The sequence below is a fragment of the Xiphophorus hellerii genome, chromosome 13 (genome assembly GCF_003331165.1).
Source record: "Xiphophorus hellerii strain 12219 chromosome 13, Xiphophorus_hellerii-4.1, whole genome shotgun sequence".
Classification (NCBI taxonomy): Eukaryota; Metazoa; Chordata; class Actinopteri; order Cyprinodontiformes; family Poeciliidae; genus Xiphophorus; species Xiphophorus hellerii.
The window spans coordinates 12392320-12417158 of NC_045684.1; the positions used below are offsets into that span (position 1 = coordinate 12392320).

Here is a 24839-nt window from a genome sequence, read left to right on the forward strand (position 1 = left end):
TAATTGTGTTATACTGCCACCTAGTGGTTCTATGAAGAACAGGAACTGAATTGGATGTATGGTTGCTTTTATTCCTTTCCATCTTTAAATCACATAGAAACACATCTCAGATAAATACAAACCAAGCAGCATCAATAAGTTATAAATTAAATATTTCACATCTGTACAAACAAATTTTTTTAAAAAAACTTAATATTTAAATTCACATTTGGGCTTTTGAAAAGAAATGTCAAATAATTTAAAATGAAATCTATAGCAGGTTGGGCCTAAATACCCATTAGGTCCAAAGTTTGCAAACATTTCTGAAGTGTGTGCACATAAAGGCGATACCTGGTATAGTCCCAGTTTTCGTTGAGAACTTTAAAATGCAACCTAGAAACGCGCAGTCACAGGTTTTCCTTTTGAGTGTCTTAGTTTCACAGCGTGCTCTCCAGTGTGTTGTAGTTATCTTTGAAGCTTTTGAGCTCCAGAAAGTGTTTGGGCCTCTTGCTGCGCTGACCCGTGGAGGGCAGGTAGGTGACCTGGATGGTGGAGGGAGTGCCGCGAACTGGGGAGCCCGTTAGGTCTTTGGCTGCAGACTGGTGCTGCTGGTCCAAACTGGTGCTGCTGGAGTAGGCCTTCACTCTGGAGGAGAGGAGAGAGGGACGACTGTCTGTAAAACTGTCCTTATGCAGCTCTAAGTGATATTAAACTTAAATGGATGCAAAAAAAACCCCCCCAAAAAACAATTTTCTAGCAGTTTTTAGGCTATGTTCGCACATCTTTATCTTGTTTTTGTTTTGTTGCGTTTCCATTCATAGTACTAATTAAACCCGACTGCAACAAGACTTCTGGTAAAGTGTTTACATTCCCAAAATGACCCACATGCACAGAAGAAAAATGTTGAGGTCACAGCAGCACTTTGCTTACAGATTGTTGTTTTAAAAAGAGAAAAAAAAAGCACAACTAATAGCGACGGCTTTTTGTGGAGCATTCACTGCAACTTCTGTAGAGAAGTCTGTTTGGATGTGTAGTCAGAGCCAGGAGTGATGGGATTGTGATGTGATACACTTCAAATTCATCAGATTTACCATGTCCGTCTTTTTCTGGAGCAGAATTATGAGGCAAGTGTCACATTAATGATATAAAAGCTGCACAAAATGCAACATGACCGTTCAGACTAAAGACTTGTTTGAAAACAAGATATGTATCCAAATTAGTTCCACATATGGAGGTGGAACTTCACCAGATATCTGGTGAGGTGAAGAGATCAGAACTTGCCCTAAACACTGTTGGGAAGCTGTTCAATTCTCCCCCTGTCAGCATGAATAATGTGATCTAAAGTACTCGTTTCAACATTGTTACTAAACTTAATAGTTTTCAAGTTTGGACCGGCACGGCAGCACTTACACGTCAACCAGTTCATCGAGAGCTTGTCGGTACTCCAGAAACTCTGCCTCGCCAAACACCTGACACACACAGCAAGAGGAAAGTTAGCAAGCTTCCCTCCACTTTTAGCTAAAGGTGGTTAATATAACCGCTCCTTCGCCTACCCCAGTTCCATGGCGAGCGCTGTCGTAGCCTTCAAGCAAGCGATCGATGAGTGCGCTGCGGCTGCTCTTGATCAAAGAGTGGGAATTGCGTAACTCCACCAGCCAGTTCCTGAAGCTGCGGCCAGTAAATGCGCTTGGAGTGCCGCTTATCTCCTGAACAGGAATCCCTAAACAGGAAAACCAAAAGATTGAAGAAATGAACCTGTTAAAAAATTAACGACTGCTCTGTCAGTTTGACTAAATCAATGCTGTACTTAAAAAAAAAAAGTGCAAAGTTATTAGCAGCACAACAAAACAAAACAAAGAGCGCTCTGTTAGGGTCGTGCTTTAAAGTGTGGTAGTGATTTTTCCTCTTAGACAAAGCACACACAGTCTGAACAGGGATGAGACTGATCATGTTTATTGATCTTAACTAAAGTCACATTCTAAACTTCTGTCTCTGAGGTTTGAAAATAAATGTATTTTGTTTCTGCGGTTTGTAAAGTATATAGCAGCACCTCATGCACACCGTTGAGAAGCGTGGAGGATCTGAGATGCTATGAACTTGTTTCTCTTCAAAAGGTATGATGAACCCCAATGCTCTTCATTCATTATGTCACCACTTTTATCATTTCTGTTGATGTTAACAATTCTTTATCTGATTGTGCTATGTTTGTGTGAATAATCATAATTATGTCCTTTTTATTTACATGAAAGCAGGAGCTTAGTGTTTCCTAAAATTCACACATAATAATCAATTTGTTTTGCTAATCTGCTTTGAAATATAAAGACATTAATTTATTTGTAGAACTGAAACTGGATAGTCATTTGGTCCTTCAGTAGGTTAACTCTTTATATAAGATGTGCTGCCATACTGGCAAAAATGGGGTAGTTCAAATATTAACAGCAGGGATACAAATAATTTTAGCACAAGATTTTGCTGAAAACAGAAATATTTCCAAGTATAGTTTCTACCTCCTCTCCAGAATAAATGTACTCAAGGTAAAGGTTGTGTGACACTATCTGTAAATAAATATTTATATCTCGTAGAGCACTTCTGGATAGATGCAAACTACATCTCGTTGCTTGTACTTGTGACAGTGCAATGACAATAAAGTTGAATTCTATTCTATTCTATACTACTGCAATAAATAACGATTTTACTTTAAGGAATAAGTCTGGAGGGACCTGGGTTTGGGTAATATGTTTTCTTTTTGCATTTATCATATTTTTCTTGACTTAAGATCAGAATCCTGCTAACTTCTTTGGGCCTGCGACTTTTATCCACTAGTAAGCTGAAATAGCAATTTCTTACACCCATGTGGATCTGGAGATTATTTCAGCTGACCATTCTTTGACGTCTGCATGCAGCACTTTGATTGGCAAAGAGACTGTAGGGTCAGATGTGCTTCTAAAAGACATGCCTCCAAAGATTAATTTGCTCAGTTATCCACCTGCCAGCTTTAACTATAAGGTTGAGTTGAATAGTTGAAAAATTATTTAAAATAGGAGTGAAGATGTTAAGATATAGATCTAAAATACTGGTATTTTAGTTCTGACATTGATGACTTGATATGTAACAGAATGTTCTAGGGGTTTTTTTTTTGCAGGTTTTCATGTGAAAATAAGTTTGTACTGCTGCCTTGCCCCAGGAATAAATAATTTAAGGGGATTTCTGACACTGGTTGTAGAGAGAATGATGATAATATTGCTTTAATCTTAACCACCAGCAGAAACTAAATGTTCAAACTCACCTGAGTCGCGAATAGCATCTAGGGCTTTCATTCGGTACATATAGTTGTAGCAACCTTGGAGGGAGAGAGTGGGTTTGTTACATTAAAACTGGAAAATAACAATTTTGCAGAGTGATAAAGGAAGCAAAAAAAATATGACTGACTCATCTGCGATCCCCTCCTGAGTCGGTCATCCCCTTCTGATAGGAGCCGAGGTTCGAAGCAGATCTCCTGGACCTTAGAAAGCTTGGAGTCGATGTTTTCCCTCAAACCCTGTCAATAGATTCGTGTGTAAGTGATCAAGTCAGAGGTACCAGATCCTAAAGGTGAGAAAAGTACAGCTACCTTCGGTGCATTGTGGCCAATAGGTGCGTGCGGTCCACGGCGGGATCTCATCGCAAACCGCATGATTTGCCTTTTCACGAAAATAAACAGCAGCACGAACACCTGCGCTCAAAGCCAGACAAAGCTTTAAAGTTGAACAATATTACACAACCGTTTATTATAATGTTCCCTAGATACGGTAAGCGACTCACCAAGCTGCCATAAGCCATGACCAAAACAACATTGACCCCGGACAGAGGCGACGAATCTGCCATTCTGTCTGTAAACTTCAATAAATTCAACGATTGCGGCTACATTAGCTCGGTAGCTAAAGGTACGTTCAATAAAAAGCCTAAGCCGACCAACGCAGTATAAACCGCTTTATTACATGTCTGTACTTGAATAATTCTTCTATAAAAAAAATTATTATACCGCAATAACATAATCGCCCCTTTTTATAGTGTTTACCTCCAGTACCAGTTTTACCTTGAGCTGGCTTTGAACTGACAGGATGACAACTAGTGCGCAACACAGGATGGTGCAGTGCTGCCCCCTCCTGGTGAGGAGTGGAGGTGAAGGCAGCACACAAATAAAACATCAAGGAAACTATTTGATTCATCTCTGAGTACAAAGCTTTGGACAAAGTTCAAATAACTTCTTCACATCAGACTTTCAGATTTTTCCAAAACCTCTGGTATTATTATCTATTTATTTGACAGTCTTCCATGTAGACCTTCAAAGGTTTCTCAAAAAACAATAGAGATATTATAGAAATCAAATTTTACTTTAGCATACACTTAAAGCATTTTTTAAAATGCATATTGAGTTGTCATTATTATTATTATTATTATTATTATTATTGTTAATAATAATAATAATAATAGTGGTGGTATTATATATGTAACAATTTACAACGGTAACACTGCAACTGCTGCATCATGTAAACTGTTACATAATAATGCCACGGCTAATAATAATGATTATTATAAAAACATTGAAGGATGAATTGATACGACACCTTGACAATAACAAGTTTGGAAATAAAAATATTTAAATTATAAATGTACAAATATGTTAGGCATATTGGGAACCCCACATTGCAGGATTTTCCTTTTCTCCTACTTATTCACACCTGGCAATGCTTAAAATTCCTGACTGTTGTACTTTTCCAGATTAGATGTACCCTGTTATTATTTGGGGCAACTTTCATTTTGTCAATAACAGCTATTATAATAACTGATTGTAGATTTGTGCATCTGTTTGGTTGTTATTTTTGTTGCTTTTGTTTTACTTTACTTTGTTTCTCAAGCAAGCCACTGCATAAAACCATCTTGCATAGCACCAAGCCGGGTTGGAACGACTATGTAAAAGAACATCATGCAGAGGCCAGAAGGGCTCTTAAAGCATGGGTCGATGCAGGTAAACAGAGACATGGCCCCTTGTTTGAATACAAAAAACAAGCAAATGCTAATTTTAAACATTTTTTAAGATTCATAAGGAGACGTGAAAATACTATGAGGTCTGACTCTCTTGCTAGAAAGTTAGGAAATAATAATGTTAAGGACTTTTGGAAAGAAATAAAGAAAGTAAATAACTGTAAAACGTCACTTCCATCTACTATTGATGGTGTTACTGGTGTAAAAGAAATCACTCAGTTATGGAAAGAGCACTACAGTGCGCTGTTTAATTGTGTCAAAAGTGACATTTCTGACATAGGAAGCATTCACAGTAATGAGAATGTGATTGTATCCCCACAAGAAATATATCATATAATTATGACACTGAAAGACAATAAGGCCTGTGGGATGGATAACATATCCACTGAGCATTTGAAAAATGCAAGTAAAAAACTCTGTGCATTACTCTCTATGTGTTTCACTGGCTGTCTAGTACATGGTCTGCTACCTAAATCAATGTTATCTGTCATTCTGGTACCCATTATTAAAGACAAAGCGGGTAAGATTAGCTCCTTGGAGAATTACCGACCCATAGCTTTAGCCAGTAGTTTGTCGAAAGTTTTTGAAAGAGTCCTTCTAAATAGGCTGGAAGAGTTTCTTTTGACCTCTGATAATCAATTCGGTTTTAAACCCAAACATGGTACAGACATGTGTATTTTTGTGCTACAGGAGATTTTAGATTTGTATAATTTGCGCAACACCACAGTATTTATGTGTTTTATTGATGCTTCTAAAGCATTTGATCGCGTGAATCATCAAAAATTGTTCTGCAAGTTAGAAAGCAGAGGTGTACCCAAATATCTAATTAGAATAATGGTCTATTGGTATGGTCATCAACTAATGTATGTCAAATGGGGTAACTCATTGTCTGACTCGTTTAATGTTGGTAATGGAGTAAGGCAGGGAAGTATATTGTCCCCTTACCTTTTTAACATCTATATGGATGAACTATCAAAGCGCCTGAATTGTTGTAAAACAGGCTGTGTAGTTGGTGACCGCACAATCAATCACATAATGTATGCGGATGATTTGGTAATCTTATGCCCATATAGTGCTGGCCTTCAACAATTACTAAGGGTCTGCTCCCAATATGGATGTGATTTTGATGTCAAATATAACGCTAAGAAAAGCAATGTCATGATTGTTAGAAGTAGAGCAGATAAGCATCTGAAAACCCCTGACTTCTCTTTATCTGGCATTGTCCTCAATATATGCAATGAAATTAAATATCTGGGACATTACATAACTGATGACCTATCTGATGATCGTGACATTTGTAGGCAGTATTGCATGATGTATGCACAGGCTAATATTTTGATCAGAAAGTTTGGTATGTGTTCATCCTCTGTGAAGGTAGCTCTTTTTAAAGTTTTTTGTACTTCATTTTACACAGCCCATCTATGGCGAAGATATAAAAAAAGTAGCCTGCACAAACTTTATGTGGCATACAATGATGGCCTGAGGCTCTTACTCAAAGTGCCTAGATGGAGCAGTGCCAGCCACATGTTTGCACATAACGCTGTTCCCACATGTGCAGCTGCGCTCAGGAATCTCATGTATAAATGTATGTGTAGATTACCCGTGTCATACAATAATATAATAGCAATTTTAGTAAACCCTGTTTTTAGTACAGTGAGATTTTTCTCAAGATTGTGGAAACATTGGCGTCATCATTTATTTGTGGCTCAGTGACTGTCATGTTTCTTTTTTTTTTTTTTTTTTCCTTTCTTTTTGTTTTACTATGGACCTCTTTTGTGTCTGAAATAAAGATTGATTGATTGATTGATTGATTACTTGGACCTTGAGTTTGAAATACATTTTGTATCTATCTAATAAGTCCTCCATTTTTAAACATATACTGCATACTTTACCAATACATAATAACAATGAGACATAAGTACTCTCCAAAAAGATGAGTTAGTTTCTTTTTTAATTGTTTCTTTAATTGTTTTTCATCTGTGGAGCAGTAATCTGGGAATTGTTTTTGATTTCCTCAGTGAGGAGGACACATACCAGCTGCAGTTTGTTTCTTCCACCCTGTCGCCTCCTGTGTTGTGCACCAACATCTTCAGCGTGTCACAACTCAGTTGATGATATTTAACTAAACATATCCGAAAGTGATCACGTGGTGTGGCGCCTGTTTCCTCGAAGCGGCTCTGTGAAAAACCACGTGACGCAGTTCTCCGTAGTGTCAGAGTGGAAAAGAAACAGGTAAATTCACCCTCTCGTTTATTGTCTGTGGGCTTGTTGGCTCGGGTTTTTGTATATATATATATATATATATATTTCCTTTAATTTGTTCTACTAAAGTTCAAGAATTACACACAGCCCTGAATCCGAACAGTAGTTCGACAGCGAGACATCTTGTCGGCTGTAGCTGTGTGTAATATATTGAGCCGGGTTTCTGGTCAGTATCGCCTGTTATTTATTTCCATCTTAGCGGCCTGCAGGCCTGCCTTCAGCCCCGGTGTTTTCCTAGTAGACAGTCCCGGTTTGAGGATACACCGGAGGGACACTGGTTGTAAACGTTGTAGGGCACAAACTGCTAACCTAGCTAAAGTTACAGTTAGCCGAAACGAACGACGTTACTTAGCATAGCTTCAAGTTATTAGCAATACTCTTATAGCAACAGGGCGTATTTTTTTTTTGTTTGTTTCTTTCTTCAACTGTGAAAGCTTCGCTGCTCGTTAAAACAGGTGGTGAGCTAATTAACCTGTTGGCTATGCAGTGAAGTAAAGCCATACCCGGTAATGCTGCTTTCTCCTGGTAGCTTTTTGAAGCTGTGTTAGCTCGTTAGCTGGTAAAGTTAGCCTTGTTGTCGCCATGAGGTGAAGCCGTGAGAAGCGGAAGCCCACCGAGACTTCAGCTAGATGTTTTCTTACAACGATTAGCTGCTGGGCTAACTAGTTGACCATGTGGCTGGCTTATTGAAGTGATATAATTGTATATGCGACGGGCCCTGGCTAGTGGTTTGCTATTATGGGCTTGTCAAAACACGGCTTTTACGTAACCTGAGCAAGATTAAGTAGTCACCTAACCTAACATAGCTTGGATAACCATTTCCTTATGACGAATATTTGCTTGGCTGTGTTTTAGTTGGTGTTTGCATAATTTTTTTTTCTTTTGCTGCATGACTAATTAAGCCTAGATCTATATTCAAAGGACTTTTAAAAGATCATATTGCTCTTGGGATTGCTTCCCCTCCCTGGATGCTTATAAGCAAAACCTGGGAGAGGATTGTAACGATACATAAAACCCTCAAGACGAGACGGGATCAGATTTTAAAATTTAAGAGAAACTTCAAAGATCAAATTTATGCTGCAAAAAGGCCTTTGTTCTGCCTCTTCATTGATTTTTGCCACAAACTCAACAAACGACGTCTTTTTCTGATTTCATTTTATCTCTTTAGGCCTTAGGTTAGTGCTTGAACTGTGCATGCTCTGCAGTACTTTTCCCAGTTGCTTTTGGTAGCTTGTTTGCTGTGATTGTGACGTCCAGCAACTCTTTGTCTCCTCCAGCAACTGAACAACTCAATTGCTCGTTTCTTGTTACTCTGCCATTTATCTTTTCTACTGGAAACCCCCAAAATACTGCCAAACAACAGATTTAAGAGTATTTGAAGCATCTTCTATTGCAGCTCTACCATGATGACTGCAACTAGCAGGTGCTCATGAGATACCAGTCACCTCAACGAGAAATATTGTCATGTTTCAATCATTCCTCTAGTAAAAAGCTAACATCTCAATCCTGTTTGATGGATCTTATTGTCCTCCAAAAACCAAATCGAGGTTGATATTTTTCTCAAAATTTTTCAGAGCCAGATTTGGAAACAGTGCCTTTATTTGTTGGCTTTTTTCCCAATTCTCCCAGTCAGTGATCCTGCAGACTCCCCACTGGGTGTTGAAGCTTAACCCTGACCCTTTGAAAGAACATATTAGATTAAGTTATTATTGGAGATGCACAGGTGTTTCTGGGCCAATGCACATTTATGGTTTGCCTGAAATCTTTCCTAATTATTAGACTTTATTTTCTTATTATTCTCAACAAAGAGAAAAAGAAAATTGTTGCATATTCTTCTATTAGCATGAGTTTGTCTGAAAAGCAGCAAAAATATCAAACTTTTTTTTCTATATGTTCTAGACATGGACTTATCAGGCTTTAAAAAAATTTATTTTTACCTTTAATTATTTTAACGGTCAGGCAATATACTTATTGACCAACAACTTGTGCCAATATTTGGCATTTTTCAAATATCTCTGACTACCATGGGCTTAGTCTCCCAGTATGATGATGTTGATTTTAAATGTCACAGTAATTGAATTTCTTAAATTTCCAAGTGTTTTTACACAAAAGTCTCTCCAGGGTAAATATTCCAGTAAGTTTTTTCTAGTATTACCATATTGACAAACCGTTTACAACAGTAATATATCAGGACTTTATAACTTTGTCATAAAAATAAAGAGAAAATAAAACATTGCAATGTAGCATGGCTGACTTAAATGTTCAACTTTCACTCAGAAGTTGAAATTTGCAGGTTGGTCTGGACACTAAGTATTTAAATTAGAAAATTAAAAGGATTTTAAACTTGACATGATGTCATTCCCAGATCAAAGTTTCAAAGTTAGTTAAACTGATCATGTTGTATGAAGCCACCAGGATTTCTTTTTACAGTTTTCTTCACTGCGCTCCTCTTTTGAGAAGTTTTTGATGAGGAAAGATATTTGTGTGAGTAATAAAAAGTTGCCCAATTACGACAGGGATCCAAGAAGAGCTAAATGATTTTATTTAACACAGAAAAGCAACAAAAAAATGCAGTGATATGAAGTGTAACATTTGACACAACCTGAAAAAATAGGCTGCACAGTGGCGCAGTTGGTAGCACTGTTGCCTTGCAGCAAGAAGGTCCTGGGTTCGATTCCCGGCTGGGGTCTTTCTGCATGGAGTTTGCATGTTCTCCCTGTGCATGCGTGGGTTCTCTCCGGGTACTCCGGCTTCCTGACTGTCAGGTCAATTGGTCTCTTTAAATTCTCCCTAGGTGTGAGTGTGTGTGTGTATGGTTGTTTGTCCTGTATGTCTCTGTGTTGCCCTGCGACAGACTGGCGACCTGTCCAGGGTGTACCCCGCCTCTCGCCTGGAACGTAGCTGGAGATAGGCACCAGCAACCCTCCCGACCCCATTAGGGACAAAGGGTGAACAGAAGATGGATGGATGAAAAAATAGGATAAAGCCAATAAGTAGTGCTTTTGTGCAAGATTTACTTTTCTTGTTTTTATAGTGTAGCTGATGGGTTGTTTTTTTTTAACACACCTGATGTCTAAAGTTATCATCTATATGGTGAAATTGGTCTTTTTTTAGATTGTGTATGCAAATGACAACTGTAAACATAACAGTAATTAAATCTTAATAAAAATATTTTTTTATTGATATTCAATCAACCTGAAGAGGTTAAGTGTGATAGACACTGCATCTAAAGACGAAAGTTGTAAAGCTTCAAACATGTGTTCACCTCAAATGCCGGCTCATGGTAGTCTGGTATGTTCAGGTGTGTCTCGCTCCTAGACAGTGGTAAAGTTTTGGTCTCTGGGCAAAAAAACCCCCCAATACTGATAGGAAAACAAAATCAGCTGATTTAAGTTAAAAATAATAAAGTGGGATTTTTTTTTTTTCAGCCTTCATCCTCAAAGCACATTACCCTGCATGTTGTGCTTCAGGTCTGTCGCCGCTTCAGCAAAATTTATTCAATTGATGGCTGATTAACAAGCTTTTGTTGAAGTGCCGTCACCTGAATCAGGTGTGTTCAGGAAGAAACGTAAAACGATCAGCGCAGTGTTCCTGGAGGACGACAAGAACCTCTGAATCAAGAAAAAGTGATTTCATTATTTTTAATAAATTTAGTTTGATGTTTTTCCAGTGCTGCTTTATATTTTGGCACATAAAGCACTTTTAAATATATCCCTTCTTTAAAATGTCTAGTGTTTAATATATTTTGTTTAGAGAGACTTCATAATCCATTTCATTTGTTTTTGGTTTGTTTTTTGGACATTTAAAACGTCTTTAAGTTCCAGTATTTACTTATCTTTCAGAGTGCGTACTGGCATTATTATGACATTTTTTAATTCTATTAACAATGGCCTCAAAATGATATTATTGTTTATTGCTATAATTTCTGGGACAATTTATCACCCAGCAAAATTCAAAAGCTGACATACGCCTGCATAGATCTTTGAAATACTTGTAAGGATTACATGAAAAAGTGAATATAATGAATCAGTGACTAGAATTGGCTAATTTCACGTCTGATCTGTGGTTGGTAGATCAGATACTGAAAATACTCTTATTTATGTTTCTGCTCAATAAATTAAAAATTCAGATATTCCACTACAGTCTACTAATGCATATCTAGCAGCTTCTACTTTGTTGCTCTGTTTGAGTTTAATAAAAACTTGAATATATGTAGTGGATGCGTAAAATAGATATTCTTCTTTTTCTGTTTGAGTCTAAACTACAATCTCTATCTGCAAAAAAAAAACGTAAGCACCTTTTCTTTCATGTGTTGTAGTCCTTTGAAAAGGGGTCTGAGTCATTCAAAATCTGAACAAGCAACTCAGACCTCAAACGGTTTTAAATATGTATTGACCACAAAAAATCTGATAAGTGCATCTGAGCAAAAAGGCAAATTTTTCATTTACGTCGTAAGACTTTGGTTTCCAGTCACAGCACATGAAACAATCATTATTTAATAAAACAATGATGGTAGTTCACAGTGATTGTAGTCAGTGTAAGAAAGAAAAGACAAATGTTTTGTTGTTTTATTTTTGATTACAGAAGGTTGCAGATCTGAACGTTTATATGTAGAAGACTCTGTGTGGCGCTGCAACTAGTAGCAACTAGTGCCACTTCTCGTTCAGGTCAACTCACTGACAAGGTTAAGGTTTATTTATTTTTCTGCTTAAAGGAAACAAAAATACTCTTAATTTAAAGACGTTTACTGGAACGTTGCTGAATCACTGCTTTGCTTCCCAACTCTAAATGATGACACCAGTGGAGGAAGCACTTCTTGTGTGTATATATAAGCTTTGTAAAGGTCTGTAACACCCTTTTCCTTTCCTTATCTCCTCAGGTGTTATTCTTTTGTAAATACTGTTATTTGTATATACTGTAAATGATGACGTCCATGGGCGGGAACCGAGCCCGGGGCAGCTGGGAGCCGACACAGGGCCAAACACAGAGCCAGACACAGCACAAGCAGAGGCCTCAGGTACGCATTCAAAGACCTGCAGAGTTTATACACACACCGACAAACTATTGGACTGGGATTATTTAGATACCAAGCTTTGTTAAAAGAATCTGCTTGATGAGTTAAACCTGATTATTGAAAACAAAACGTTAAGTTGGAGGTAGAACTAGTTACCAATATGCAAAGATGATCACTACTTTTTATTTGTTTCAATAAATCAGTAAACTTTTATTTGAAAGTTGAGTGGAAGGAAAAAAGTCAATTAAAGTCTACTAAGGAGTTTTACCTTACTTTTTATGGTGTTCTCAGGGACATAATTAGAAAATCTGAGAGTTTTTCTCGTAAATATTGTTTACGTAAATATCTTCTCAGAGATCTAAGTGCTGAGATTATTCTCTGCATTTAAAATTAACTTATTGATGATTATGTGAAAGGAACATGCAAGCTGTGATACTAATTAGTTAAATAAGAGACGGTACTTTTTGAGAACTTTCCAGTTTTTAACTTGATGAGGTTAAAATAGATTTTTCCTGTTAGTGTCTTTTGTTTGGCCGTTAAAGACAAACTGCAGCAGATTACAACAAAATTTAAGTAGCTTTTAGCTTCATCTGCTTGTATTTGTACCTGGAGGCTTTATAAGTAATTGCATATAAATTACGTTCTGTTTCAATGAGAATGCAAATCTCCTATGTCGGTTGGATGCAAATAGTGGACACCTTTCTTTGTTTTTTTCTTCTAACAGGCCACCGCAGAGCAGATCCGACTCGCGCAGATGATTTCAGACCACAACGACGCAGACTTTGAGGAGAAGGTTAAACAGGTAATCCCTTTTTATAGTTGTATTGTTTTATTGACCTGCACTGTATTTGCAGTTTGCGTCTTTTTTGATATGTTAAGTGTTGGCAATCCAGTGATCTGCTCCGTTTTTACTCTGTTGTTCCTAGTAGCAATATAATCATTTATTTTTTTCCTTTCCCATTTTACAAAATCCAAAACTTTAGTCCATTAGTATCATTGTTAGAATCATTAAAATTTCTTTAAGGGTCAGAAATATTTTTTTTCTTCCACCAAATCAATTCTAATGGTGCGCTCACACCAAAAGCGTTTCGCGCTTCAAAAAAAGCACCTGATGCGTCAAGCTTGACGCGTGTGCGCTTTGAGGTCAGACGTTTGACACGTTGCTCTAGACGAGCGAAGGATGTGTCAAAAGTGCTCTAGGCGTATGCCAAGACATGACATGTGTACCGCAAACTTTTCCACCATCTCTTGCATATTTCGTCTAAATAAATACGTTTATTTAACGTTTATTTAAATAAACGTTAAATAACGTTTTTGCTGGATGCATTTGGATAGCTCAAGTGCAGGGAAATATTTTCAAATGGTAAAAGTTATAACTTACTCGACATTCCAACTTCCTTGCTGATCGTTTTCCAAGCAAGGTCCTTTCTATTCCTGTCTCTGCAGTCATAACTTGATTAGTCGTAGATTATAGGACAAGAGCAAACAGCAACAATCTTCCAGTTTTTTTGGGGGGGGGGATTTTCTGAGGTCCCATCGGAAAATGCATCATGTGTTGGTTGACACGTTGTGTAGAGTGGTGAAAGATCAGATTTTTCAACTCCAGCGAAAGGCCCAAAAGTTTTCAAATACGCAGCCCGTGACGTGCCCTTGAAGCTCCCTTTATGCTCTTCCACATAGACTTTGAGTCTAAATCAGACGTGCCTGACCCGTTTGGTGTGAACGCACCATAAGACAGCTTCTAGAAATTGGTTCTATGGAAAGTAAAAATACAGCTCAGTTAACAAAAAATGTTTTCCTTTTTAGAGGATCACAGTGTGAGGAGGCACTTTATGCTATTTTTGCTTTTCTTGAAAATTTAATATCTTAATTTGACCATGTTTTTATAAAGGTGATTTTAAACCGTATTATTTATCTGAGCTGCACTGCTGACTATAAATCCATATTTACTGTTGGGGCTGCAGGCAGCAGCAGCTGTGTGCGGCTTTTATTTCTTTTGGTCACGTGTCTTTTCTCAGCATTTTATGCATTCCACATGGAGAAGCTGCCAGAGCAGTTTTGCTCCAAAACAGAAACCTCAAGAACAAATCCTAACTGTGCTGTTGACTTTATTAAATATAGATTTTAGACTGGCTGCATCACACGGGTTTTAGGAAAAGTTAACATTGCCTGGAGATATTTAGCCTGATGGTATTTATTAATGGAGCTACAAATGGATCTTCGTGAGAGGAGATATCCTCACCAACACCTGATATTCAACTTTAAATCAGCAGTAGCATCTTCTCTGTTAAACTTTCATTGCTGTACTTATACAAGTACCTACAATTTCTTTGGCATAATCATAACAAGAACCACATAAATCTAGGCGTGGGGAGAATCTCTGTTCTCATTGTTGCACCGCTTCTCTCTCAGCTGGTTGACATCACAGGCAAGGACCAGGATGAGTCCATGATCGCTCTGCACGACTGCAACGGGGACGTCAACAGAGCTATTAACGTGTTGCTGGAGGGCAGCCCGGACACTGTGAGTACTCTCTCTGTTTAAGACGCAGCCTCTGGAGAAATCAGTGCCACCCAGGCTTAAATCGCACTTGGTGGGGAAAATTTACTTATCATTTCTCTTTTGCAGCGCAGCTTGGCATTTGTTAGGGCGATATTCCACTTTTTATGAAGAATTGTCGATAGAAAAGGATGCATAGAAAAGTTATCTAAAGAATTTTTTTTTTCTCTTTCTAGTTTGTTGTTGCTGATCTTTGGAAAAAAGTTTTCATATCTTTTGGTATAATTTGTCTTAAGAGCTGAATGCCAGAGTTAATAGACAGTAAATGTTTTCCAGATTAGATCTGAAAAAGAAAATTGTGTGAAATAATTGTACTTCCACTAGAGCAGCAACTAACAATTATTTTAGCAATCGATTATTCAGACCATCAATCGGATAAAAGTTTTTCATTTAACCACATTAGCCTTTTTATAGAGTATTAGAAATAATATTAAAAATGCATATAAACCCCCTTAAATATATAATTGCCTAAAATGCAATAACAGCATTCCTTTAGTGAATTTTTGCGGTATAACATATTTTGTTTTTTATTTCCCTTATAAGCAAAATGTATATATCTTGTACAGTTTTGACTCAATTACTGCTCTGACTGTGTAGTTTGTTTGGTTTTTCCAGCAATTGGCTTTTATAGTCCAGTTAACGATTATTTCAATAATCGATTCATCAAAATTAATCTGATTGTTTCCGCCTTTGACTTAATTCCTTTCCAGTTATCTAGAAAAAGGGTGGCCAAGTCCAATCCACTCGAGAGCTATTGTCCTGCATCTGATCTCCAACACACTTAAATCATTGCTACCAGGTTTCTGCACAGCTGAATATCTGCTGCTTCATGCAGTTTCGACTGGATTAGTCCAGAATGGAAAGTTGTTTCCTAAAAGGGATCGTCTGTATCACCTGCGTCCAAATAAGACTGTTTCCAGAAATGTTTTCATCCACATAGAGACAAAAAGAACAACCAAAAATGATGTTTTCACTCCTTCAGGCCTGTAGGTGAAGGCCTGAAGGGCCCATAACATGACGTATGGGATATTCACATAAAGACTCCACATTTTGTAGAAGTTTTTGCAGAACATTTACATGAAATCAACCATTGTTTTTGTCACCTATGACGCGATTAGTGTCGTCAGTCGGATTAGAGTTTCATTCTACGGTTCTAAACTTATTTCACAAATTTGCAAGAACATCCAGAACCAGTTTCTAAAAAATGTTTTGTCTGCTAAGAAAATTACAAACTTTAGAAAAAAATGTCATAGCTCTTGAGTTCTGGACTTGGCCACTCTTGTTCTAGCAATTGTATCCATCCACCCACTCACCTTTTCATCAGTTTTTGTCAATTTTTCCATCTTGCTGTCCATCTGTTTGCCTGCTATCCATCTTATTTGGTTTGATCATTCTGTCTGTCCATTTTTTTCATCTGTGCTTGTTTCTTTCAGTCTGTCGATCAATATCCATCTATTCATCCTTTTCCATTATTTTATCCTTTTTCCAACTTTTCCATTTCCATTTTTCATTCATCAATTTTTCCAGTTTTTTATTTCTGTTTTTGAAAGCGTAAGCGCTCTGGAATGCATTAATCAAACATTTTATGTTTGATAAATGCTCAAAACGTTGAAATTGGGCTTGAAATGCGATATAAAGATGATCCCAAATAACTGCACAGACATTTTTAGCTGAATATAAACAGAAACTGAAACCGTAAAGTAGTGGAAATGCATCAGAATAATCTCAGTTTAATTGCAGAGTCATTAAGGAGCAAGTTCTTCTTGCTTAAGTGAAAGGATCAGCAGCCAGTGTTGGCCCACATAATTGAAGCTCTGCCATTGGCAACAGAAACAGAAGTGTTATTCAGCCCTGCATCTTTCATTTAGATTTATTCTTCTACTAAAATCAACGTTTATCCACCAGCTGTGTGACCATCCGACCAGCTGTCCTGCAGAAAAAGCCAAGCACAGATAAACCACAGATAACTTCACGACCCCCAACAATGGCTGGAAGGAGAAACATTTTAACCCTGTTTTCATTTCTCCAGGACTCCTGGGAAATGGTAGGGAAGAAGAAAGGAGTGTCTGGGCAGAAGGAAATCAGCCAGCCTGAAACCGGTGAGGAAGGAAAAGAGAACAGAGAGAAAGGTGGAGAGAAAGATGCTGCACGTCGTCGAGGTGGCGCTCCACGGAAAGGCCGCGGATTGAGCAGAGGACGAGAGTGTATGTTTATACTTTGCAAATTTAAACCTCTCCTCTTTATGTTTAATCACATTTTATTCCCATGCTTCTGATTTGCTTTGTGATAGTTATAATAAACTGTTTTTATGCATTTTATGATTTTCACAAATCTAAACATAAACTGAACATGTTTAGATTCTTAAATTTGTGAAACCAGGTATTTAGTAAATAATTCCAGCTGAAAGTTCATGCACAAGGAATTATCAAAGTTGTAGTTCCTTGTAAAAATATTCTTACTTTACTTAACATTTTCACATTTTATTTTAGACTTTATTTTTATTAGTTTTTGACCATACAAGTACATACAATCAAACATGAAGGTTAGGGCAGGTAGCAGACAGTCACACTGAACATTTTCACATTTTGATGACATGAAGAGGGAGAATATATGCGTTTAAAAAATTTATTGCAAGTAAAAATGTTAAGCCATGGCACACGTTTTTATTGAGACCCATTTTCTCTGACACACCAAAATAAAATCATGGTTCACCTAATTGTTTACTAATTGGTAAATAGCCCACTTGTGTGGTGTATATGTGTATGACACAACTGCAAACCTGCTTCAACATGGCGAAAATGGCAACATTTTGGAAACCTTGCATGATTTTTCTCCCCACATTTTGCTTTGTGTTGGTCTACCTCACAAGGTCCCAATAATATAAAAAGATTTGTAGCTTTGAGACAAAACTTGCTAAAAGTTCAAGGTCTATTGAGTGCTTTTGCAAGGCTTTGCTCAATTTGTGTTAACATTAAATAAAGATATAAATGAGTTTTTCCTTCCAGTAGTGGTTAGAAGCAAAAATATTTCCCTCTGAGCTTTCTATTGACCATCTGACACGTTTCTGTCCAATCTTTTATTCATATTTCCATCTTTTTTAGTCTTTAAATCAGTAAGGTGCGTAGTTAAATATTTGCCCCTCTTGTTTGGATGTTCCTGATATTATATGAGAGACTAAAGTTGGTGAAATCGACGCATAATCCCTGAACTACAAACTTGTTTTTCATTTTGATTTGATTTTCTGATTTCTATAAATCATAAAATCTCCTCTTTCTGCTAGCTTCCCAGTAATATGTGACTCATTTTGAAGTTACCTTTCCTGGGGAATGTGTGCACTGCGGTGTTGTAATCCAATACCGGCCTTTCTCTGCATAATTGCAGTCCGTGGCCAGGAGAATGGCTTGGATGGAGGCAAAGCTGGAGTGGCTGGTCGAGGAGCAGAGCGAGGCAGAAGAGGCAGGGGCAGAGGAAGGGCAACTGTTGGTAAGCAATTTTCTAGAAAAAGTAATTTTTGTTCAAATGATGCCTCTGATGCTTAACAAAAGTTAAATATGCACTCGTTTTGTTTTCTCCAGCGGTATCCGGACGGAGAGGAGGCAGATTTTCGGCACAAGCCATGGGGTAAGGGACAACTGCCTTTTGTTTCACTTTTACCTGTTGCCATAGTCACCAGAAAGCATGACCCCAGTCTATTGTTGGGCCTTAATCGGAAGGTGGGGGAAAAACTTTATCCAATGAGAGAGAGCAGCGTGGGATGAGCATTTCTACGGAGAGCGTAGCGTCTAAAAATCTCATTCAGAAAAATAATCTGCATTTATCGGCATGTTAGCGTTTTAGTTTCAGCAACTGGCTGATCTGTCACAGGATTGACAAAAGTATTTGTGATGGGATTCCTAATGGGTAATGTTGCACTGAATTTGGATTAAACAGGTATGAATAAAGTGGATGGCAATGTTTCTTCTTTTTTTTTTTTTTACACACTTACAGATCTTATGTTGTAAATCTTTTCAGAGTCTGCCTCAAATCTAGACTGTGGCTTTCGTGATTGAGGTCAGGAGCTGTGCGGTTTCCTCCTCAGAAGCCTAAATCAAATTTTCTCTCTCACTGAAACCAAGCATTGAATTAGGACATGAAAGCCTGGGTAGCATTACAACGAGTGTATGTTCATGTACGGTGTGCTGCCAGAGAGAAACCAGAATAACGTAACCGAAAGCTTTTCAGTAATTTAGGGATTTGCTGTAAGAGGTTTAAGTGGTACAACAAACAATTACATAATGTTTCACTAGATCTTCGGAGTCTGTATTCCAAGACATTTGGAAAATGCTCAACAGTTTTAGGCATATTTCACTTTTGTATTCAGTATGAGTGTATATAAATCATAATTTTTATAAGTTTTCTGTTTGTATTTGGGCTTGTAACTCATGATAGCAAAATTAAACTCCATAAAATGTGGGAAAAAATACATCTGGTACCAAATAGTAAAGTAGTAATTTCACAAAGCAAATGTTTTTACGCCAGTTCATAAAATCGAGGAGAAATGTTGTCAAAGAGAGGCTTGGATACCTAACAAACTGGCACCCTACTGGGAAATTTAAGTCTTCTTCATTTACTTAATTGTGGCAAACGACGTAATTGAAAAAATACTTAAATTCTGGCTACATTCAGGTAGATAATCTGATATCTGATCAGCTGCGGATTGCATCAGTGCAACAACCATGTCGAAATACTTGCGTTAATGAGTTGAGCAGTGTTTTTGTAAAACATAGCAGTGAATGGAAGCAGCTGAAAGTCTCATTTCAACACATAATCAGTGTAGGTTTACTTGAGTAGATCTGCACTGCATGTATCTACTGTATGTGCACGCTCTATTTAATTAGAAAACCTCAGGAATAATTAACCAATCACAACCAGCAAATCAAAATACTGCATCAATCAGCAGATATTACTAAGCAAACATTTTTATGTAGGAAAAAACATGAAAACTTCATACAATAAATACTTTCAATTTCTACCCTAAAAATATTTAATTATTCATTCAGATATACTTATTCATTATTGCATTTTAGGTAATATTTCTTCTAAGTTACTTTACCTTTAAATGTTCCCAGTATTACATAGCTTGTTTTCAGATCCATCGACTATTACGTAATTAGGATTTAAACAAAGTGAAAAATGTATATGTATTTTAATTGTTTTGTTTCTCTTTTTAAATACTCTGTTGTCGGTGTTTAAGTATCATCAATATTGTTTTCCGGTAGAGTCATATTTTCAAATGTCTTGTCAACTTTTAACATTTTTTGGTATGAAAACACAGGTTTTCTGGGGAAAGTTTTGATTGTAATTATAAAAGAAAAAAGTAGTTTCCCCTAATTAACTGTCACTTTTGGTTATCAAATTTACTTTTTCTACTTGAGGTTTCACACAAGGAGCCTGGAAACCAACATTCTGGCTCTGATTTTATTTTTTAATTAGGGTGACCTGACCTCAAACGATCCGTCTTTATCTATGTAAAACCTTCCTACGTTCCATCAGGAAGCTCGTTCCAACGAGCTTCAAATGAATCTTAACTAAAACTACTTTCAAAATTGCACAGAATTTTTTTTTTTTTATTATTGCAAAATGACTCTAGTGCAGGGGTGCATAATACGTCGATCAACCGGTCGATCGCGGGAAGGTTTTGAGTCGATCTCGGCAATAGGTGACAAACTGAACCGCCAGGAAGCTAAAACCAGCACTTTCTCTTCTGACAGGCTTATCAAAATATTTGCTAAGATCCTAAACGTTTCATTAAAGAATAATAATTTTTTAAAAATCAATAAAATGTGTTAAAATTAATAATCTCAGTAATTATTGTTTCAACAAGGTGTTGAGCAAATTAAGTGCATTTCAGTTCCATTAACAAAAAAAAAAAGGGACTCAAAGACCGACTGACTAGCAGAGCAGGAGTTTAAATTAGCCAATCAACCACTGCTGTGTTCATGAGAGGCTGATTAATAATCGAGAAATAAATATCAAGCCTGGAAACCTGATATCGTAACGGACTGAATGTTATGTTTTTAATGTAATCTCTGCTCGGCTTGCGGGGCGCAGGCAGTTGCCACGGCAATCGGTGACAGAGAGGAGAGCAAGAATGTAGGAGTGGTTTTGAGTTGATCACCTGTTCGGGTTATTTTACCTTTACCTTTGCTGTGGCGCATTACAGCCGCTGTAGTTTCTGAACGTTCAATAAACAACAAATTTGGACTAATTAATTACCTTGTTTGTTTGTAAGCATAAGTCATTCACAACAAACATCAAATAGGACAAATATATTTGATTAAGTTTTACCAAACAAATGGCTTCTACCGCGATAATTATGTGAAATTAAATTAATTATATCCCAGCTTCAGAAGATTTGCCTTTACCTTTACAGAGCTCTTTGGTTCCTCCTATCAGTCTGTAGCTTCTCATATTGACGTCATCAAACCAAATTTCAGCTCTACTATAACTGACTGACACCTGTTGGCCTGAGGTTTGCAACCAGCTTCTGACTGAGAAACCAGTAACCTCCTCCCAGTCTCAGAATCTCACTGAGGAAGAAACTGCATTAGGTTTTCTATCACTTTATTATTTCTCCTATAACTGATGTATATTCGCATATAAAATAAGTCAATAGGGTTTAATTTACAATTTTTATGTCTTTGTGTCATGAGGTGAGGCTGAGAGACTAAGTAAATCTTGGTCTCAAAACGTTTGGGCGCTACCCTGCTCTAGTGACTGAAGTAAAAGCTGTACAGCTGATTCATCACCAAACCTCCACTGTGCTTCTGTATTTAGTTTAACTTTCAGTTGCTTTGGATGACTGCATCTGTTCCCCAGTAGCTTTAAATGCACCATGATGAAAAATAATCTGATCTCCAGTGGAAAAGAAATATGACATCCTTAACTGCTGTCCTGTTTAATAAGAGAAACCTGAATGCCAGAATCAGAAATTATTTTCTCTGTTTCTTTATGTAGAAAACACTTGAAGTTCGACCGTGGGTTTGTTTCCTTAAGACGAGACTGTGTCTTTGTTTGGAAGGATCTTATGCAGATAATGAAAGTGTTTTGACTGGTTTGACTTGTTGCTGTTGGTCATAACTCCAGTTTGCCCATGGTGGGATTTTTCTCACTTTGCACAAATAAGACTTGCATCAATCAGTAGAAGCTACAAGAACACAACATAGCTGATGTTTTTGATATTTACTTCTGACTTTTTATTTACGCACAGTCAGAAAAAAACGTCTGATTTTCTGCTTCAACTTCATTGTGTCTGTAATTTTACCTAGGTGTAAAATCACAAATTGATATTATTTTAATGAGCTGTAAAGGTGACCTGTTGTGCAAAATTCAAATCTTGTATGTTTTTTTACTTACATTTGAGTTTCTACTGCTTCTAAAAACAACCCAAGTGCTGAAAAGAACCACACAGATGATTTTTAGCAATAAGTTATTTTTTGTTATCTGGAAAGTGGGCCGTTTCAAAAACCTTCCAAATGTAACGCCACTAGTTAACAGGCACTGCCCGTCACCTAGCAACCCCAGCGAGGTTCCGCCTGTTACTTAGCAACCCCAGCAGAGTTCCTACTGTTACCTAGCAACCTCAGTGGAACTCAGGTGCGTTTGGTCAGCTGGTTTTACCGCTGCATTCGCTGTTCAATGGCTGCTGGAAAAGTCTAGTGTTTTGCTGTTGATTTACCTTTCAGAAACCATTTGCTGCATTCTTGTTGGTTGTGCAGGAGGTTCTATTAATGCTTTTCAAAGATGAACAATTATATAATTGCGCATCTGTTTGCAGCCATTTTCACGTGCGAGTGTAAACGTTGAATTATAAGCAGATTATCTGGATTTAAAGTGACAGGAGTCCCTAAAATATCTCATTCTGAAAGGAGTTAAAAATAGGTAGAATTGACAAGACTAAAATCTCATTTTCTAAGAATGGATTTTGTGCAAATAAAAAAAACTGAGAAGGACATGTTTTGTATCGTCCATAGACCTATCCTAACCTGTTCAAAGAAGCATAGGTCACCTTTGAAGACCGAGCTGTTTCCTTTTTGTGCAGCCTCTGCAGTTTTTTGTCTGCACATGTTCTCGGTTCTCAACTTTTCTTCATTTCCCAGAACTTTCAACCCTGCAGACTATGCTGAGCCAGCCCAGACAGAGGAAAACTATGGAGGAGGCAGTACCTGGAACAACACAGGAAGTGTGGAGTTAGAGGAGGGTGCAAGTAAGTACATTCAGTAAGAAAGGCTACAAATGAAAAATAATATTCTCTTTTTGACTTTTTTTTTTAATCTTTGGAATATTCTGCAGGAGAGGGAACAAATTACCCACCTAAGTTTGAATCTGCACCTGGTAAGGCCGTCTGTTCTCTTGTTTTAAATGTGCTTTTATTGTTTTAGAGGCATTGGTTAAATTGTCTTTGGCTGACAGCTCCATGGAGACCTGCCACAGAGGAATGGGGAACCGAGGACTGGAATGAGGATGTGAGTGTTTCAGGACATAGCTGTTCACATTTTACAGTTTTACAAAGAAACGCCTTGGTTTTATAGTTTGAACCTCATGAAAACCCGATATTTTAACAAGAGCGTGGAAAATATTGAGATCCACTGATGGTTTCTACACAATCAGGGAAATTTAATTTCAGTGTTTTCAGGTTCTAGGAAAAAAAGAGTGTGAAAATGTTTTCTAGAGTTGATTCCCACTCTCTAAAAATGTATTATCCTTAATCCTTTCCTTTCCTTTCTTTTGTTCTTCTTCATGTTCTTTTTTCCCTTTTTAAGGCCTTTCTCCCTCTAGTGCTTTCTTTCTTCCCTGTACTCTTCTTTTCCTCCTCGCCTTTTGATGCTTTCTTCTGCCTTACCTTTTTATCCTACCTCTGTTTTTGTCCCTCCTTTCACCTTTGTTGCCCTTCTCTCTTTTTATTCTTCCAAATTTCTTTTTTTTTCTTTCCTTCTGTCTTTTGCTGCATCATCCCTTCATTCTTTTCCTTGTCCTTCTCTCCTTGTGGTTCTTTCTTTGTCTCTTCCTTTGTGTCTTTGCTCCTTGCATCCTTTTTTTTCTTGTCCTTTCCATCCTTGTCCTTATTTCTTATCTTGTACTTTTGCCTCACCTTCCCCTTTTTTCCTCTCTTCTTCCTTCCAGTTTCTGTTTTTTTCAGACTTCACATTTTATTTATTTCAAAATGAACACAAATCCCCTGATAACTCTGGAAAGTTGGATCTGAAAAATGTAATTTTTTTGTTTACTTCCAAATGCAAACTGTCCAATCCTCCTCCTCTTCTCTTCCTCAGCTGTCAGAGACCAAGATTTTTACAGCTTCCAACGTTGCATCGGTTCCTCCGCCTCAAGAGAATGTCACAATCACCAAAGGACAGAGGTTGGGTTTTATTTTAGTTGATTTTGGATGATTGCATTTTATTTTTAGTTTTTTCAGATGTGTAAAGAGTAGTTTTATCCTTTATTTTCTGCATCAACTAACACATTAACCTATCATTCCGCTCTTTAAGTGACTGCATAACGTAAACCTGACGAATATCAACATTCAAGTTTTAAACGTGTTTTTCACCTGCTGCAGGATTGACCTTGCGGTGCTGCTGGGGAAGACTCCCCCATCTTCCTCCTCAGAGACAGAAAACACCCCCATGGAGGCCGCCCAGCCCTCCTCTCTGCCCCAGTCTCTGGTTTTTAGCAACTCCAAGCAAGGGGGGCCACTTTCCCAGACATCCTCCAGCGCCCCGTACTCCCAGCACAGCATGGTGAGGCGCTGACCTGCAGTGATCAGCATTAGACGACCGTAGGACCCCCGCTGTCTCAGGCTGTTTTCACACCTGATAGTCCGGTAGTCTCGGCTTGATTGGAGAACAAAATTACAATATTTATTAAATTTTCAGCAGGTGTGGCTCGCTTTCACACTACACTGTCAAACCATAGAAACTAATTGGAAAAATCACTGATGGAAACGACACAATCAAGTCTGAAG

At 37.6% G+C, this 24839-nt stretch overlaps 2 protein-coding genes across 8 annotated transcripts in view; one reads left to right on the forward strand and one right to left on the reverse strand.

Moving 5' to 3' along the window:
- Positions 1-53: 53 nt before the first annotated feature.
- Positions 54-8163, reverse strand: LOC116731422 (uncharacterized protein C1orf43 homolog). 2 transcript variants are annotated; one of them, XM_032581153.1, is made up of 7 exons: positions 7770-8163; positions 3590-3691; positions 3409-3517; positions 3266-3319; positions 1533-1699; positions 1390-1448; positions 54-624 (listed from the first exon to the last, which is right to left on the reverse strand). In XM_032581153.1, the coding sequence occupies exons 1-7, from the start codon at positions 7848-7850 to the stop codon at positions 417-419; spliced, it is 780 nt and encodes a 259-aa protein (XP_032437044.1). In that variant the 5' UTR covers positions 7851-8163; the 3' UTR covers positions 54-416. The 2 variants fall into 2 exon arrangements, with proteins under 2 accessions (XP_032437044.1, XP_032437045.1); XM_032581154.1 differs by lacking the exon at positions 7770-8163 and adding an exon at positions 3781-4175.
- ubap2l (ubiquitin associated protein 2-like) overlaps positions 7113-24839 on the forward strand; it is a 32954-nt gene continuing 15227 nt past the window's right edge. For 4 of the 6 annotated variants that reach the window (XM_032581138.1, XM_032581142.1, XM_032581139.1 and 1 more), the window contains exons 1-12: positions 7113-7236; positions 12146-12283; positions 13005-13082; positions 14693-14803; positions 16869-17043; positions 18221-18322; positions 18415-18460; positions 22978-23084; positions 23159-23212; positions 23291-23343; positions 24151-24236; positions 24435-24615. In XM_032581138.1, the coding sequence (XP_032437029.1) occupies positions 12188-12283; positions 13005-13082; positions 14693-14803; positions 16869-17043; positions 18221-18322; positions 18415-18460; positions 22978-23084; positions 23159-23212; positions 23291-23343; positions 24151-24236; positions 24435-24615 (1089 nt within the window). In that variant the 5' untranslated portion in view covers positions 7113-7236; positions 12146-12187. The remainder of the gene's footprint in view (positions 7237-12145; positions 12284-13004; positions 13083-14692; positions 14804-16868; positions 17044-18220; positions 18323-18414; positions 18461-22977; positions 23085-23158; positions 23213-23290; positions 23344-24150; positions 24237-24434; positions 24616-24839) is intronic. The other 2 variants (XM_032581141.1, XM_032581144.1) reach the window with 1 other exon arrangement.